This window comes from Salminus brasiliensis, chromosome 2, assembly GCF_030463535.1.
Source record: "Salminus brasiliensis chromosome 2, fSalBra1.hap2, whole genome shotgun sequence".
NCBI lineage: Eukaryota > Metazoa > Chordata > Actinopteri > Characiformes > Bryconidae > Salminus > Salminus brasiliensis.
Genome location: NC_132879.1, coordinates 56,775,096 through 56,792,517, shown reverse-complemented (window position 1 = coordinate 56,792,517; position 17,422 = coordinate 56,775,096). Strand labels below are relative to the sequence as shown.

The 17,422-nt window shown below is 45.2% G+C and overlaps 2 protein-coding genes across 2 annotated transcripts; one reads left to right on the top strand and one right to left on the bottom strand.

The window, feature by feature from the left end:
- Positions 1-376: 376 nt before the first annotated feature.
- On the bottom strand, positions 377-8,232 carry alg12 (ALG12 alpha-1,6-mannosyltransferase). Its single transcript, XM_072674021.1, has 9 exons — positions 8,065-8,232; positions 6,165-6,297; positions 5,342-5,515; positions 4,766-4,960; positions 4,578-4,680; positions 3,743-3,967; positions 1,857-2,026; positions 777-852; positions 377-693 (listed from the first exon to the last, which is right to left on the bottom strand). Exons 1-9 carry the CDS (start codon positions 8,221-8,223, stop codon positions 456-458), a joined length of 1,473 nt encoding a protein of 490 aa, XP_072530122.1. The 5' UTR covers positions 8,224-8,232; the 3' UTR covers positions 377-455.
- A 2,168-nt stretch (positions 8,233-10,400) lies between these two features.
- creld2 (cysteine-rich with EGF-like domains 2) lies at positions 10,401-15,784 on the top strand. The gene is made up of 10 exons (XM_072674020.1): positions 10,401-10,776; positions 10,918-11,000; positions 12,012-12,122; positions 12,234-12,325; positions 12,418-12,594; positions 13,953-14,051; positions 14,180-14,263; positions 14,352-14,447; positions 14,559-14,699; positions 15,410-15,784. The coding sequence occupies exons 1-10, from the start codon at positions 10,648-10,650 to the stop codon at positions 15,496-15,498; spliced, it is 1,101 nt and encodes a 366-aa protein (XP_072530121.1). The 5' UTR covers positions 10,401-10,647; the 3' UTR covers positions 15,499-15,784.
- The last annotated feature ends 1,638 nt before the right edge of the window (positions 15,785-17,422 follow it).

Below are 17,422 nucleotides of genomic sequence, written 5' to 3'. Positions count from 1 at the left end.
CTCAGTACCGGGGCTGATTATTTGTATTATTCCTCATGTGACGACTCCACGGCAGGCGGAGAAGCTGTTTAGCAGAAGGAGTGGAAGTGAAATAGTCCCGTGTGGTGTTTGGTGCTACAGTACAGGCATGTTTTTTCACTCTTAGTAAAAGGAAGTGGTGAGCAGATGACCAGGCCATTGCACAATCCCAGGTGCCTTTAGGAAGGCAGGCAGGCAGACATGGCCCACAAACCAGTTTTTCTTGAGGATCAAGAATTCGTGCAGCCTGGCACCACAGGCCCTAAATAATCACATGTTGATTTAGCTCAGTGCTCGTCTCTCTTGCACCACCACCAGTCTGAGAACCCTTTATCTACACAAGAACAACTCTTACACATAAAAAAAAAACTGTATTGGTTCATTGATTGCTGTTTACAACATAATTGCTATGAAAAACACTGGGCATTAGCAGGCCATCAGCTTGGTGGAGAACGTGGCAGTCTCTCCAGCACCACCAGCTTATTGCTCAGTTTAACACCAAGTGGTGGAAACTGGGATACATCGACTTCCATCCTGTCGTATCCCTGTACGAAGACCAGAGGCTGGTGGGAGGCACTAAGCAGCGATATCCGAGTGGCGTTTGCCTCCATCAGTATGTGCGAGTAAGCCTTCATGAGCGGATCTCCAGGTGCCAGATCTTCTCTCTTGTCGTATCTAAAGGAAACCAGAGAGGGAAAGCCATGTATGTCGTTCTGTAGGTCAGAGAAAACACATGTTCAATGCAGTGAGATGCTCACCTCCATTTACTATTCAGCTCCAAGAAGCGAGAGACTCCGGCCTGAGCAGCAAACGCATCGATGTGGAGGGAAACGTCTGGGACAAGAGAAGAAGTTTAGATATTATAGTCGTATTCACATTCATTCATCACTCAGGTAGAAGTGAGTGGAGATACGAGGGTTTAAAAGACTTCTATAGAAGCTGAAGAATCAACTGAAGCTTTTTACTCCAGTAAAAGTGTAAAAGTACTGGTTTCAGAACCACTTCAAGTAGAAAAGTAAAAGTAATGGAAGGAAAGCAAAGGCTGAAAGCTTAGGCCGCGCCACAGGGGTCTATAGTGCACTACCCCCCCCCCCCCCCTCCCCAAAAACCCATTTCTCTAAAAGTCATAATGAGGAGAATGATCTATTAAAATGCTGATGTTAAAAATGTTGGGCTGCACTAGGCTCCTGTTTCAGCTGCAGATCTGCCCATTGAAAATGAAGCATTTCAGTAATATCAGCTCTATTAAAGGAGCGTCTCTGTGCTCTACTGAGCATCAACATGAGCTTCATGGAGGAAAATATGAGGAGTCGTTGTCTAGAAGTTCTGTAAAGCTGCAGAAAGTCAGACTTCAGAGGCGTGTGATCAATAAGCTTTATTGGAATGTAAATGTGGGGCTCAGTCGGGACGTTTCACTGCAGCTCTCTTGAGTCTCTGCCACGGACACAGTCTTCATACTAGACTACAGGCGTCTGCTGTGAGCTCGCTGGAGAGTGACGGGACGTGTGCAGGTGCGATGGATCTCTTATAAACCAATAGGGAGTCAGAATGGTGTCTGTTTATACTTCTCATCCAATCAGGATCAGACTCTCACTTTCCAGATGGAGAGATTTATCTGGAGAGGGTTTTTATTGATGACGAGCCGGAATGAAAACAAAGGGAGATGAAATAGGAGGAACGAGGCTGTTTTTAAAATGTAAGGAGGAGAAAGTTCAGATAATTGGGTGAAAATGTGAGAAGTAGAAGAAAAAAGTCTAAAAAATAAAGAATTACTGCAGTAAAGTTTAGAGAACCAACATTTCTACTTTACAGGCTAATTTCTCAGCCCTGAAACATACCTGAAGTTGCTGGCACTAATGAGTGGAGCTGCTGAAGGGCTCTGCCTCCTGGGTAGTTATGATGGGAAACGTACAGTGAGACACCAGAGTACACACCATTCGCCACCAAATGTCCCATCACGACAAGAGAGCCGATTTTATACATCCAGGATTTCTGGTAGTTGTTCAAACTGAAACAAAAAGGAAAAGAGATCAGGTTTCATGATCAGGTAGAACATGTACACACGGCCTCAGTCCTCAGGAAACCCATGCACCACACTTGATCTTATCTGTCCTGCACCAGCACCTCTTACTTAGATGTACAGGGCATGAGATCCTGAGATACGTTTATTTAAACTACACCCATTTTAATACTGTAAAAACTGATTCATTAAACACCGACCAGCCAGAACATCTACACCGAAGGCCTTCAGCAGACGCTCTTCTCCAGAGCGACTTACAGAAGAGCTTCACTGTTACTCAGGAAAGACCCTCAGCTAGGTTATATAGACTAGGCTCCAAAAGATCCTCTAATCTTAGACTCTTCTAAATACAAAGGCCAGTCTGGAGACATAATACTCTACTCTTCACCCAAGTCCTCTCAGAAGAGGAGGGTCTTCAGTCTGGGTTTGAGGACAGCGAGCGTTGGACTCTGCTGTTCGGACACCCAGGGGAAGTTCGTTCCACCACTTCGGTGCAGGACAGAAAAAAGTCTGGACGCTCGTCTTCCGTGGATCTTAAAGGATGGCGGGTCGAGCCGAGCCGTACTTGAAGCTGGAAGGGCTCTCGGTGCAGATCGGCTTTTGACCATCTGTGGTCACTGTGAACTTCATGTTCATCTAAGGCTCATTAAAGAACAATGAATGAGCAGGTGTCCCAATACTTTTGTCCCAATTCTCAATTATGCTGTTTAAAACAGAGAATAGGTGGTTTCTGAGGAGTTCGCCGGCCATAAAAATATGGACTCCACAAAACCCGAGATGGTGTCCTGTGGATCTGGACACCTTCAGACGTTAGCAGTTGTGAGGTGGGTGGTGCCTCGAAGAGCATTAATAAGTCTTAGGTGCCCATGACCCTGTCCTTTCTTGGAGCACTTTTGGTAGGTACTGACCACTGTTTACCAGGAGGAAACACCCCACAAGACCTGCTCCTGATGTTTTGGAGATGTTCTGGAGATGTCCCAGTCGTCTAGAACCTCACAGTTTGGTTCAAGAACTGACTCGCTAACATAAGCCTTGGGGGGGTTCAGGACCCTACAGTACTTATTATAAAGGATTAAACAGCTAGGGACTTCTGCTGGACCGGACCGGACCAACTGTACCAAACACGCCCCAAGACTGGGTCAGCATGTACGGTCTGTACAGACGGCAGATGGAGCTGGAGGTGAGTAGCCCCGCAGATACTGGAGGATACCCTACATACGAGGCAGATGCTGGCTTCTTATAGCAACTTCCGTTCCACCTTAAATGGTGCTGCACTATCGGACGTCTGTAGTACCACCAGAATGTAGCTGCTGCATCGTTTAAGGTGGAACGGAAAATTTGACGATGAAAAGGACATTTTATGAGCTCAATTTTCATTGGCTATTAACCGGACTCATGCAGATTGGGAGGAGCTGACCAGTTTATAGTACTATAGTATTATCATCGAGATGATTTTCCCCTGAGGAAAATATCTACGGGGCTAAAAATCTGAGATTTTCAATTAAATTTTTTTTTTACTTCACCTGTCAGTGGTTTTAATGTTATGGCTGATTGGTGTTTATTGAAATATACGATTTCCTCATATCGTCTCATCATAATCATGTTGGAATATGACCAAAGTGTGGTGAGGTAAGAGGTTCTACACCAGTAGAAGCACCAGTTTCCCAGAGCCACCACTCCACTGCCCCGCTGTATTCAACTCACATGAACGAACAGCCTCGTGCTGCCACTATATTGAAGACGGGGAAAGCGTAGATGATGAAGCGAAGCTCCTTGTGTGGCAGGAAGGAGTACAACAGGATGAAGCCCACCGTGGGCAGCAGCAGCGTTCGCATTCGCCTGTCCAAAAGACCGAACGGGACAAAGACGGCGGTGGTGCCGAGGGCCCGAGGGATAGCAGAGTAGACGTACCAGAGGAAGGGAGAGGTTTACTGAGAGCAGGAAGTCAAGGAAAGACTGGCCAGGAGGCTTTTTTTTTTTTTTTTGGGGGGGGGGGGGGGGGGGGGGTCCTGGGGGCGTTCTGGTGCATTTGAGGGGTTCGATCCTGAACACCACTCATCCAGTGAGGGAGTGGTCTAAAGTGAAGGGAATTGAGGTCATATCTTTATATCATTAGCTAAACTGACCTAAACTGTGTCCAAATGTTTGTGGACACTCCTGCTAATGAATGCTAGTGAATTAAAAGTCAGTGCCCACTGCGGCCCCACCTCAGCTTTGTCTGTCCTTAGCTGGCAGTACCGGGACCTGATGTGGTCTTCTGCTGATGTAGCCCATCTGATGTAGCCTTGAGATTGGAGTTGGAGGTGTTGTAGAGTCTGAGCTGCTTTTCTGATCACCACAGTTGCACAGAGTGGTTATCTGAGCTACTGTAGCCTTTCTGTCAGCTCCAACCACCGGTCTGACCGTTCTCTGTGGACCTCTGTGGAGACCATCAATCACCTGAGATAACAGCTTCTCCCATTCTGAGGGACATTACACTGTGCATTATCGCAGAAGGTGGGCAGATTTGATAAATGCACAAGTATTAATAAAGGATATTCCCCAGTTGGAGCTTTTGTTCAAGATGGTGTTGTACCAGAGGACCTGACCTTCAGGCCACAGAAGCTTCTTCCAGAAAATAGAGTCAACGCAGACAGTGAGACCTGCAAATAAATAAATAAATAAATAAATAAAAAACAGAAGAGCCTTATGATCAAGGGATGACCTACACGTCAAAACAGCGCTCACCCAATGACAAAACCCCAGCAGGGACAGCATAGTAAAACAGCCGTGGAACGCTGAGTCTCCTGGACAGAAGGGACATCAGCAGCAGGAGTCCTTGCAGAAGACACAGCTCGGAGCGGAACACGATGATGACGAAAGCCGAGAGACAGACGAAGGGCCCGTGCCTTTGAGCCATCCAGGAAGTGAAGGCCAGCAAAACTGAGGGATCAAACATCCATTAATCCAAACATACACTATATGGACAAAAGTATTGGGACACACCCTTTCTTCCACACATCAGTGAAAGAACGGGAGGTTCTGAAGAGCTCACTGAACTCCAGCGTGGTTCTGTATGTAATAGGAGACACCGCTGCACCAACAACAACAGTAAGTCAGCTTGTGAAATTTAGACCTTCCCTCCTAGATCTTCCTCCATCAGCTGTGAGTGGTGTTATTATTGAACAGTGGAAGAGTTTAGAGGAACAGCTCACAGAGAGCAACTCAGCCACCACGTAGTTAAAGTTACAGAGTGGGGTCAGGGCCGAGCGCTGAGCTCAGAGCTTTCCATTAGAAGGAGCTACACGTCCGGATGATACGTACCGACAGGCAGAGCGAATACATTGGGGAGCGTCCTCGTGCTGTAAAACATCAGGTGGAACTGCGAAGCGCAGATGAGGCCGAACAGCCCAGCGACCAGCGAGCCGAACTGCCTCCTCACTTCTTTCTGCATCTGCCACAGGGACAGGCCCACACACACGCCTAGGACTGCTCGCACTGTGGGGGCGGGACACAGCACAGCACTATTATTATTATTATTACCATCACTTACAAGCTGGCAAAACACAACACATGGACAAAAGTATTGGGACACCTGCTCAGTCAGTGTCTCTTCTGAAATCAAAGGAATAAAAAAAAGAAGAGCTGATCCTGCTCTTTCTACTCTCTACTAGACTTTGGAGGATGGAGCATTGCTGTGAGGATTTGATTGCATTGATAAGCACCACCCCACCTCATCATCCCCAACTCCTCATCTTACCACAAAAGTACTGGATGGAGCTCCAGCATCATTCCAGGGAACACTGGAGTTCCACTGCTCCACAGCTCCATCCCCTCCACTGTATTAGCTAGCATGCTACTAGTTAGCCAGCTGATGTAGCTAGCATGGTACAGTGTTAGCCAGAGATTGAGATGAGATCATCCGGGAGTTGAGATAGGACGTGTCCCCTTAACTAATCAACTTTCCATTGAAAGTTAAGAAGGTCTTTTCCTTCTCCTGTAAAGTCTCTGTTCCAGGCACTGGAGGTTATGGTGTGACCATGCCGACATAACTGTTAGCATCAGTAGATTTCATGACTACTAAAATAACCAGCAGTGAAATCCCAACAACATGCGGTTGCTGGTCTCTGACTGCGTTCGTACGTACCAATAATCTGTGTGTAAAACTTTGGAGCCTCGAGCAAAGAGAGTAGGCCTGCCATGGGCGAGCTGAGCGCAGAGATGAACAGAGGGCCAAGGAACGTGCGAGGAACCACCCCGGGGAACTCATGATGATCATACTGAAAAAGAATAGAAAACACAGCAAGTTTTATTAGGGTTCATCCTGCTTAGCGATGTTCACCTGGTTCTAGTTCCAAGTGCTCCCAGTGCTCCCAGTGCTCCCAGTGCACAACTCAGCAGCCAGAACCAGAGAGAACACAGCTGGCCTTGCTTGTGGGCAGGTCTTGTGGGGTATGCAGCGGTCAGTACCTCCCAAAAGTGCTCCAAGAAACTACAAGTACATGTAGAGCCTGTTGGCTCTATAAATGTTAGCACTATAATGTCCAAATGTTTATGGACACCCCTTCTAATGAATGAGCCTATTGGCACCATGCTGCCTAATGGCAGGCGTGGGCTAGTAGAGGGGTATAAAGCCCCCCAGCACTGAGCTGTGGAGCATCATCAAACATCCTGACCTCACTAGCGCTCTAGATGCTAAATGCAATCAAATCCTCACTGCAGTGCTCCTCCAAAATCCAGTAGAAAGCCTTCAGTAGAGACAGTTATTACAACAAAAACAGCTGAATCAACTCTTCTAAAATCACAGAAGAAGGAGCAGGTGTCCCAATACTTTTGTCTATTTAGGGTATTTGGTAAGTAAGCTATAGACGTCATTAGACATGTGTATTTCACTGTAGTACTGAAGGGTTTCAGAACTAGCCTTTAGTACATGGCCTACACTAGCTGATGCTCTAGTGACTGAATGCAATCAAATCTCAACAGGTGTTATTAGGGCAGCAGATGATAGGGGGTTCAAATCCCTAACACCTTTGTTTTAAGCACTTTAAGGTACAGCTATAGTGTCTGTAAACTCTGGTGCTGTGTGGAGGTGCAGCATTCAGCAGACCCACACGGTCAGTCAGCACTGAGTGAAGGGCTACAGGCTGCAGCCCAGCAGCCCAGGAGCCAAGAGGCCCAGCATCTCAGCAGCCTAGGAGCCAAGGGGCCCAGCATCTCAGCAGCCTAGGAGCCAAGGGGCCCAGCATCTCAGCAGCCCAGGAGCCAAGGGGCCCAGCATCTCAGCAGCCCTCTAGCCCTGTAGCCCAGCAGCACTGCAGCCCTGCATCCCTCTAGCCCAGCAGCCCAGCATTTCTCTAGCCATGTAGCCCTGCAGCCCAGCAACCCAGCATCCCTCTAGCCCAGCAGCCCTGTAGCCCATCAACCCAGCATCCCTCTAGTCCTCTAGCCCTGCAACCCAGCATCCCTCTAGTCCTCTAGCCCTGCAACCCAGCATCCCATCAACCCAGCATCCCTCTAGTCCTCTAGCCCAGCAGCCCTGTAGCCCATCAACCCAGCATCCCTCTAGTCCTCTAGCCCTGCATCTCAGCAGCCCTGCATCTCAGCAGCCCATCAACCCAGCAGCCCTCTAGTCCTCTAGCCCTGCATCTCAGCAGCCCTGCATCTCAGCAGCCCATCAACCCAGCAGCCCTCTAGTCCTCTAGCCCTGCATCTCAGCAGCCCTGCATCTCAGCAGCCCTGCATCTCAGCAGCCCTGCATCTCAGCAGCCCTGCATCTCAGCAGCCCTGCATCTCAGCAGCCCTCTAGCCCATCAAACCAGCATCCCTCTAGCCATGTAGCCCTGCAGCCCAGCAACCGAGCATCCCTCTAGTCCTCTAGTCCTCTAGCCCTGCAACCCAGCATCCCTGCATCTCAGCAGCCCTGCAGCCCAGCAACCGAGCATCCCTCTAGTCCTCTAGTCCTCTAGCCCTGTAGCCCATCAACCCTGCATCTCAGCAGCCCAGCAGTCCTGTAGCCCTGCAGCCCAGCACTAACCTTGGTCTCTTACCTTCTCAAAATCAAGCCTGTGATAAAGGATATCGTGAACTGCTTGTAAGTTAAAACTCTCCTCGACTTTGGTGAACGGACACGCAAACAAATGCAAAGCAGCTACGAACAAGAAGAGGAGGAACAGGGGAAACTCAGGGAAGCTCCTTTTCCGCGCCATGACGGTGAGACGGGCTTACTGCGCCTGCGCACGAGGGGCCGGCGCCTGTGCAGCGTCAATGTTTACAAAGTAAGAGTCCTCATTTACCAGGACTAGCACCTCCTTCAGTACAATACGAGTAATGTACCACAACAAACAAGCACTGCACACAAATTAAATGAATTGTCATTTTAATCAAATAAAACAATTAAAAAGTTGCAAAATGTGCAACTATTACATTTTAATAATATATAATAAAAAAATACTATTACTGCTGGTATAATATCACAGCTAATATTATAACATAGAACAGTTAATAATAAAGCACAATAAGTATAATTAAGAAGATAAATATGAAACTACTTAGTAAAAAGTGTACGATTTTGAATCAAATGACATTCAAATGATGTTTTAAATATTTTATTGAAATGATTATGACATTATTATGAAATAATTTATGACATAAACCGTTCAATAGAGTAAAGTGACTCTATGTATAATGGAGAAATCCAGAAGTGACTGTACAGCATCCCCTCATTCCCCATGTCTCATGTAGCAGTGTGTGTGTGTGTGTGTGTGTCAATAGTGCTACTTCAGTATTGATCCATTTATCTTTTACATTGTATATATCACATTACATTACTTAGAAATATACTTTGATCTTTAGCTTTATAATGTATATATATATACATGTATAAATAGCATGTGTGTGTGTATATATATATATATATATATATATATATATATATATAAATATTAGTAGTAGTATGGAAACATATCTGCCCTCAGTTAGATTGTACATCAAAAGATGTGCTTAAAGATCACAGGTTTGTTTATTTATCCTTTATTTCCTGCTAGATGAAAGCTCCTTGTTCTTGTTTTCTCACCTCCCAGTTCCTTATTTCCCTCCTCAGACCCAATTCAGCCAGTTTGCACTTCCTCTTTGCCTTCTTCTCCCAGGAAAATCCACTGTGCGCTGTCCTCTACACTTAGGTTTACGTGCTTAGGGGAAGTGGGTCTCAGTGAGGCCCTGAGCCGCAAACTGTGTCATTTTGTACTACATAGTGTTTATGAACAGTATCTCACTCCCATCATATCACATATTACTATAAAAGTTCAGTTATTCATCCATCCATCATGGATCTAACTTTAACTGTTATAACGAGCAGTTAGTCATAGTTCACACATATGCAAATAACCATTTAAAGAGGTGGGGTATTCAAATATATGCAAAAAGATGCAAATATAGACCCTTTGGATTTAGAGATTTTGATTTGCTTGCTTGTGGGATTTGTTTTTATTGTTTGCTTTTCACTATAAAAAAATAGAATTAAATATACTTAGATTAAGTAAAATAAAACAGGACACTTAAATGAAGAACATTTTATGTAATATAATTTTATATAATTTACATACAAAGTAAAATAAATATAATAAAATAAAATAAAATACCTTATTAAAAATTATACAACATACAATAAACATTTAAATTAATCACATTCAATGTAATTTTATTTTTATATTATTTACTTATGACATAAAATAAAATATAATGTATTTAAATAAAATGAAATAAAATAAAACAGAACTCTTAAGTGAAAATGTATTTTTTATTTTACATTTAATGTCAAATAAAATGTTTTTAGGTCAAATAAATAATAAAATAAACAAAAATAAATAAAACAGAACACTTAAGTGAACATTTATTGTAATGTAATGTTATATAATTTATGTATGATGTCAAATAAAATAAAATATTTTAAAATAAAATAAAATAAAATACTTAATGTTATCCAATTCAATGTATTGTCATTTTGTATCATTTCATGTAATTAAATTGTAAAATAGTTGCATGTAATAATATAAAATAATAATTCAATAAATAATATAAATAAATAAATAAATAAATAAATAATACGCCTGCAAATGGACATTATAGATTTATTGGTTATTTATTGATTAGAAATCGATTAAGTAAATAAAATAGCACTACAGCGATGTATGGATTTTGGACAACGAGTATTTAATCACACGTTAATTAAATAATTAACACCTTAATTCATTATTAATTAATTCCTTTTCAAAATAGAACAGTTTGGAACAGAAGCCCCGCGCGTGGCGGCATCCCATTGGCTGCCGCGCTGACTGATCTGGCCGCCTGACCAATCAGGAGAAGCCACAATGGTAACGAAGGCTCCGAGGCGGAAGTGTACATGTGTGTGGGGACCGGCATGGAGCTCTGCGTGTTTATCAGGGCAGAGCGCTGCAGGCTGGAGGCTGCCGACTGAGCTCGACCTGACAGCTCCGTTACTGCCCTTTCTTCAGCCCGGAGCTTCTGATCATGGTATTTAGGCTTTAGTGCGCGGTGTGTGTTCGCGTGTGTGTATATGTGAGAGTGTGTGTGTGTGTGTGTGTGTGTGTGTGTGTGTGTGTGGTGGGGGAAGGATGCTGCTCTCTGAAACAGTCAGTCTGCTCCTCAGTCTGATCTTAGTCTTAGCTGTTGGGTCTGGCAGCTCCAAGGAGGCCAGAGATCTGTGTCCAACCTGCACGCAGATCGTGGAGAATTTTAACAAGGTACGTGGCCTAACATCTCCTCCCTGTCCTTCCTGCAAGTGCTCTGAGTGACAGGCTGTGTCTGTGGTGTTAGGCTTAAGACTCCAGCAGGATCGAGATCCGAGGTTTATTGGAGGTGTGTGTTGACTTTCTTCATCACAGGGCTTCGAGAGGACTGCCAATAAAAACTTTGGTGGTGGGAACACTGCATGGGAGGAAAGAAAACTGTCCAAATATGAGACCAGGTGAGGTGCATTTAAGCTTAATGTAATTCAGGTGAATCTGGATGTTATTCTTTACAGTGTGGGAGAATTTCATGAGGAATGGACCAGTAGAAATGCTCCAAATCAAGTCTGCTGAGATGCCACCAATGTGATATCAATTGTTAAGATTGGAGTGTTTGAGGAGGTTGAGCATGATGATGGACTACTTTCAGATGCTTATCTTGGAGCAACATCCTGTATCAGTTGTACCATGCTGATGCTCCACTGACTGGAACAAGGGGAACCGGAGCGCTGCTGCTGCTGCTGCACTATGGAGCTTTGGTGGTGGAGCTGCAGGAGAACAGTAGAACCTCTCTCCAGAACTGCTGCTGTGTAACGCTGCAGAACCCATAGAGTCATATTAGTGTAAAGTCCTGTAGTGTTACTCCACCGCCTCTACAGCCCACATGCTGCTCCACCTTCAGATCAAGCTTCTGGAGCTCAGATCTCAGCTTGTCCAGAAATGCATGTGTACAGCTCCCTCCCCCTCCCACCTTCCACTACACTATGGGAGAGGAAAGGACAGTCATACTCCCATGATCTTCCAATGATCAGGCCAACACTGATCGGCCATAACATTAGCACCACTGCCTAATATTGAGTAGGTCCACCTTGTGCCACCACAACTTTACAAGACCTCTGCTCTGAAGGTGTCCAGCTGTGGTATCCGGCACCACAAAGACGTTAGCAGCTGATCCTCACTTAGTTGTAAGGTGGGTGGGACCTCCATGAGCATCAATGAGCTTTAGGTGTCCATGATCATGTCACTGGTTCACCGGTTGTCCTTTCTTGGAGCACTTTTGGTAGGTAGGTAGGTAGGTAGGTATTGACCACCCCACAATCAGACCTGCCTGATGTTTTCACCTCACATCACCTTCAAGATCGGACTGTTCACCTGCTGTAGATGAAGACATGGAGATAATCAATGTTTTTCCACCTGGTACTAATGTTATGGCTGATTGTCCTGTAACCCAATGTGTGTTTCCTCTCCAGTGAGATTCGGCTGGTGGAGATTCTGGAGGGCTTGTGTGACAGCAGCAGTTTTGAGTGTAATCACATGGTAGAAGAACATGAGGAGCATTTTGAGACCTGGTGGTTCAAAAGGTAAGCCCTTGAGACGTGTCGTCTGACCTGTTTGCATCTTGTTGACGTCCAGCTTGTAGTCTGGCATGGTCCTGACCTGTCGTTTTTGAAGTGTTGGGTATTTGTTTGCAGGAAAACGAAGCATCCAGACCTGCTGAAATGGTTTTGCATCGAAACCATCCAGGTCTGCTGTCCCAAAGGAACCTTCGGACCAGACTGTAACAGTAAGTGGTCGCCAGAGTTCTGAGGGCCCTCCTTCCATGTGTTCATCCTCTGTCTTTTACTATTAAGTAGCTTCGTCGCTGTGTTTGTTTAGCGTGTGTAGGAGGAGCTGAAAGACCTTGCCACGGCAACGGTAGATGTGACGGTGATGGGACGAGGGGAGGAAACGGGAAGTGCTCTTGTAACCTTGGATATGAAGGAGAGTTTTGTCTGGATTGTGCAGAGAGATACTTCAGCGAGGAGAGGAACGACACCTTCTCTTTGTGTAAAGGTACTGCGATCACAATGAATCACTCTCAGTGCTAATTAGGTTAATTAACCAAATGTACAAACTTCCAGCTGTTTGAAATGAACCAATCAAACAAGGCTAATTTAAATATTATATATCCACATTCAGCACAGAATACCACTTTAATGATGGCTGCAGTCTCAGATTTACTCCACCCCTTCATGATCTTCATCTTTAGAGCTTAGTAGAACCCGTCTACTGTTCGGACCTGCTGTAATCGTGATGCACAGCCTCTAGCTTCTGGCAGCAGCGTTCCTTCATTCCTTCATGAGCAGTGTCCTCTAGTTCACCAATATTCTTTGGTTTGCAGCTGCAACCACCTCCTTCACATCCCACCTTAGATTTTCTATGGGTTCAAGGCAGGCGACTGACGACCAGAATCTTCCAGGACTTCTTCTGAAACCAAGCCTTGGTGCACTTTGAGGTCTGCTTGGGGTCATTGTCATGCTGGAAGGCCCGATGCTGCCCAGGCTTCAGCTTCCTCACAGAAGGCCTAATGTTTTCTACTAAGATTTCCAAACTCTGCAGATTTCCAGAACCAGAGGAGCAAAGCAGCCCCAGAGCATCACCGAGCTACCACCATGCTCCGCTGAAGGCAGGGTGTTCTTTTTAGTGTAGACTTCATTCTTCTTCCTACATACATAGCGCTGATCCAAGGTCCAGTTCTGCTTCATCACTCCACAGAACAGAACCCTAGAAAACCTTGATGTTGTGTTGAATCTGGAGAATGCACTTGTTCTATTAGCTGTGTTGGGATATTTAGATTAGGCTTGTTTGATTGGTTCGGTTGCAACTGTACATCCCAGATCTTCAAATCTGGACCTTGAATCCAGTTTCCAGTCCTGATGTAGTGTCACATCTACCATGGATTACAAGGTCCAGGACTGGAAACTGGATTTAAGCTCCAGATTTGAAGACCTCAGTCATTCACATTGATTTCAAAATAAAATAAAATAAAAATAAAACGATATCCTGTTACTACCTAAAAATAGAGGTTCTTTGGAAAAAAAGTGCCACAGAAGAACCACTTATGGTTCCATGAAGATGTTAAAACATGTAAATTGGTACAGAAGCCTTTAAGCTTCTTTAAAACCTTTAAAAGATTCTTCATATTCTGAAATATTGACAAACAAGGTTCTTTATGGAACCAAATGTGGTTCTTCTATGGCATCGCTCACTACGTTCTGTTTGCTTTTTATATTTATATATGTATTTATTTATTTATTTTTAATTATTTTTTAATGTAATTTTATTAATTTATTTTAAGTTTATTTATACATATATTCTTTTTATTTATTTATTATTTTTTTATATTTATATATTTTTATAATTGTATATAGAGTGCCACCAGTCTTGTACACGCTGCTCCGGAGCCACTGCTCAGGACTGTGAGGAGTGCAGGGAAGGTTGGGAGGAAGACCAGGAAGGAGCATGCATTGGTGAGAAAAGCCTTTCACCTAAAGACTTTCTCAATCAGTGTGAGGATCTCAAGCTTCACACGTCTGGAAACCCCACCATACGCTCAGGCCAGACTGGAACCATGTTCTTAGTCCTTATTGTCTTTCAGACGTCAACGAGTGCTCCGGCGATCCCTCCCCGTGCAAAGACCAGGAGTACTGCCTGAACACTGATGGATCTTACACCTGCAATGGTTAGTGGATCCACTGAGTCTAGAATAGTAGCACCATGTAGAGTCCCAGTGCTCTGAGTTCTCCTCTCCTCTCCTCTCCTTTCCTCAGTGTGTGATAGCAGATGTTCAGGCTGCAAAGGCCCAGGACCTGCAAACTGCCTGGCCTGCTCTGAGGGCTACAAGGACGAAGAGGGCACCTGCACAGGTAAGTAAACCTGCGTCAGCCCTTAAGTGGCTGTGTGTTTGTTCAGCACCTGGCTCAGGAGGGGAACTCGATAGCGCTGACCGCTTGCATATATTTCTGCTTTCTTGGTAGACGTGAACGAGTGCGAGCTGCCGGATGCAGTGTGCGCGGAGGAACACCAGGAGTGCGTCAACACTAAGGGCAGCTACAAGTGTCAGTGCGAAAGTGGCTTTCAGGAGGAAGATGGAGTCTGTGTTCAGCAGCCAGAACCAGGTATCTGTAAACGTCCCTGCTATAAAGGACTACTTGTGGTTGGGCTGTTGTCATGATACTAATGACCAAAGTTAATGGGCACAAAAGTGTTGGGACACCTGCTTATTCATTCATTGTATCTTCTAAAAAATCAAGGACATTAAAAACAGTTTATCTGGCTTTTGTTGGAGTCTCTACTTTCCAAGGAAGAAGGTCCTACTAGATTTTGGAGGAGCATGTTGGATGCTCACCATCCCATTATATAGCTAAATGTATGGGGGGGGGGATAAAGCCCCCCAGCAGCATTGAGCTGTGGAGCAGTGGAAGAACTGTGTCCTCTGGAATGATAAATGGTGGAGTTGGGATGAGATGGGGTGGTCATCATCATCCAACATCATCATCCTCATCATCCAACATCATCATCCAACCTCACCACCAAGAGCTCTTGTCTCTGAATGCAAACAAATCCTCACAGCAATGCTCCATCCTCCAAAATCTTCTCCAAAGTCTTCTTGGACAGTAGAGACAGTTACTCCAACAAAAGCCGCATCAGCTCTTTTTCATGTCCTTGATTTCAGAAGAAGCAATGAGTGAATGAGCAGGTGTCCCAATACTTTTTGTCATCGGTTTCAGCCAAACAGGCGGCTGACTGCAGATGATAGTCCTTTGTCTGAATAGATGTGGTCACCCTCTCACAGTAAGGTCATTTGGACTTCTTTTTGCCTCCTCAGAGGAGAGTCAGGAAGAGCCTGCCTCTGACCCTGAGGATTCCACCACCACCACCACCACCGACAAGGTAACAGAACATGAGGACCTGTGACATGTACCTGCAGCAGTACCCGTCCTGACCAGCAGGGGTCAACAGCTGCTCCAGAAGTGTGCTCGGAATCATGTGGAGCTCACAGCACTTACTGTACATACTTGGCAATCTGCACTTCTCTACCGGCGGAACAAGGACATCTTATTTTTATACTGCGGAAACCGAGCGATGTTGATCCCAAGCACAGCCTCCCACTGCTGCCGAACGTCTCTGCTCCTCGTCCTCGTCTGGTTTTTACATTTATTCAGGCGTTTTTTTGTGAATTTCAATAAAGTCTTTCCTCGAAGTCTGAGTTTATGATCATCAGTTGTGTCCTGAGAGTTTTAGGGTCAAGAAACCATGTCTTCCATCTCAGCTTCAGAACTTGAGCCCAAAGGTTGGGACTGTCTCATTGTCTCATGGCTTGACTTGGGGGTTTGTTATCTGTAGGGCTGGCCCAAGCCTTCATGGGGACCCTCATACTGCCACATAGGCACCAGATGCTTCAGAATTTCTTAGGGAGAGAGATATTGCGCAATACGCTGATGCTCCCGGGCCTTTATCCACCTCCTAAGCGGCGCATATCTGCATTTGCATAAGGTAAGGTAAGGTAAGGGTAAGGGTGCACGTATTTGTCACTGTACAGCGAAATGTGTCCTCCGCATTTAACCCATCTGGTAGTGAACACACACATGTGTTAGGGGCAGTGAGTACACACTGGTCTTAATGTTTGGTGGAGCCAACTCCAGCGCCCGGGGAGCAGAGAGGGTAAAGGGCCTTGCTCAAGGGCCCAACAGTGGCAACTTGCCGAGCCCGGGAATCGAACCCACAACCCTGTTATCAATATCCCGGCGCTTTAACCGCTGAGCCCCACTGCCCCAGAAAGTGGCAGCAGCAGGAATTGATTAACCTAGTATCGGTGTCCCAACTATGAAAATAAATGAATATAAATTTTTTTCTGTGTGATACTATTTCACTTTCTTATTCAATGTTATTTTTAAATATATATGTTTTTTATTATGGTATCTTGGTGCTCTTGGAGGCCCCCTAGTGGTGTTGAGGCCCTCAGCAGCCACGTAATTCGAGCCTGCCTTGGGCCGGCTCTGGTTATCTGGCAGGACAAGGGTGTTTAATTGGCTAATGAGTTAATGTGTTACGGAAACAGCAGAGACAGTCTTACGGATTGTACACTGATCAGCCAAAACATTAAGACCACCTACAGTGGGATCTTCATATTAGGCAGCAAGTGAAGGTGATGAAGGTGTGATGTTCTAGACAGTGACTGGGTCATCAGAACATCTCCAAAACATGGGGGGGGTAGTTCCTGGTATGCAGTGGTCAGTACCTACCTACCAAAAGTGCTCCAAGGAAGGATAACCAGTGAACGGTTGACAGGGTCATGGGCACCTAAGGGCTCACTGATGTTCATGTAGGCCCCCATGCCCACCTCACACCTTACAGGACTTATTAAAGGATCTGCTGCTAACGTTAGTTAGTCTTGGTGCCATAGATACCACAGCAGAACACCTTCAGAGGTCTTGAGCAGTCCAGGCCTCGACTGGTCAGAGTTGTAGGGGGCGGCACAAGGGGGACCTACTCAGTATTATGGCTGTTTAATGTTATGGCTTATCGAGGTCATAGCTAGACTAGGCTTCAGGCTTTAGGTTTGGAGAAGTGATTATTGTTAGATGTGGTAATATTCAGACCAGGGCTACCCAGACTGGCCAGGAACCTACCTCACCCCCTTGACCAATCAGAGCACAAACATATCTTCACACATCTTTAATCTGTATAAACGGTAATTAATAGTATTTTAATTGGCAATTTGGCCACTGCATACCAGGGACACCCCACAAGACCTGCCTGATGAAGATGTTCTGACCCAGTCACTGACGTTCTGACCCCTCACAGTTTGGTTCTTCTTGTCAAAGTGTCTCAGATTCTT

Coding starts and splice junctions, on each gene's coding strand:
- alg12 (XM_072674021.1), bottom strand. CDS start 8,223: ATGGCGCGGAAAAGGAGCTTCCCTGAGTTTCCCCTGTTCCTCCTCTTC. Junction 4,681..4,765: donor TGCTGGGGTTTTGTCATTGG/GTGAGCGCTGTT, acceptor ATTTATTTGCAG/GTCTCACTGTCTGCGTTGAC. Junction 2,027..3,742: donor GCACGAGGCTGTTCGTTCAT/GTGAGTTGAATA, acceptor TTTTTGTTTCAG/TTTGAACAACTACCAGAAAT.
- creld2 (XM_072674020.1), top strand. CDS start 10,648: ATGCTGCTCTCTGAAACAGTCAGTCTGCTCCTCAGTCTGATCTTAGTC. Junction 10,777..10,917: donor TCGTGGAGAATTTTAACAAG/GTACGTGGCCTA, acceptor TCTTCATCACAG/GGCTTCGAGAGGACTGCCAA. Junction 14,264..14,351: donor TGGATCTTACACCTGCAATG/GTTAGTGGATCC, acceptor TCCTTTCCTCAG/TGTGTGATAGCAGATGTTCA.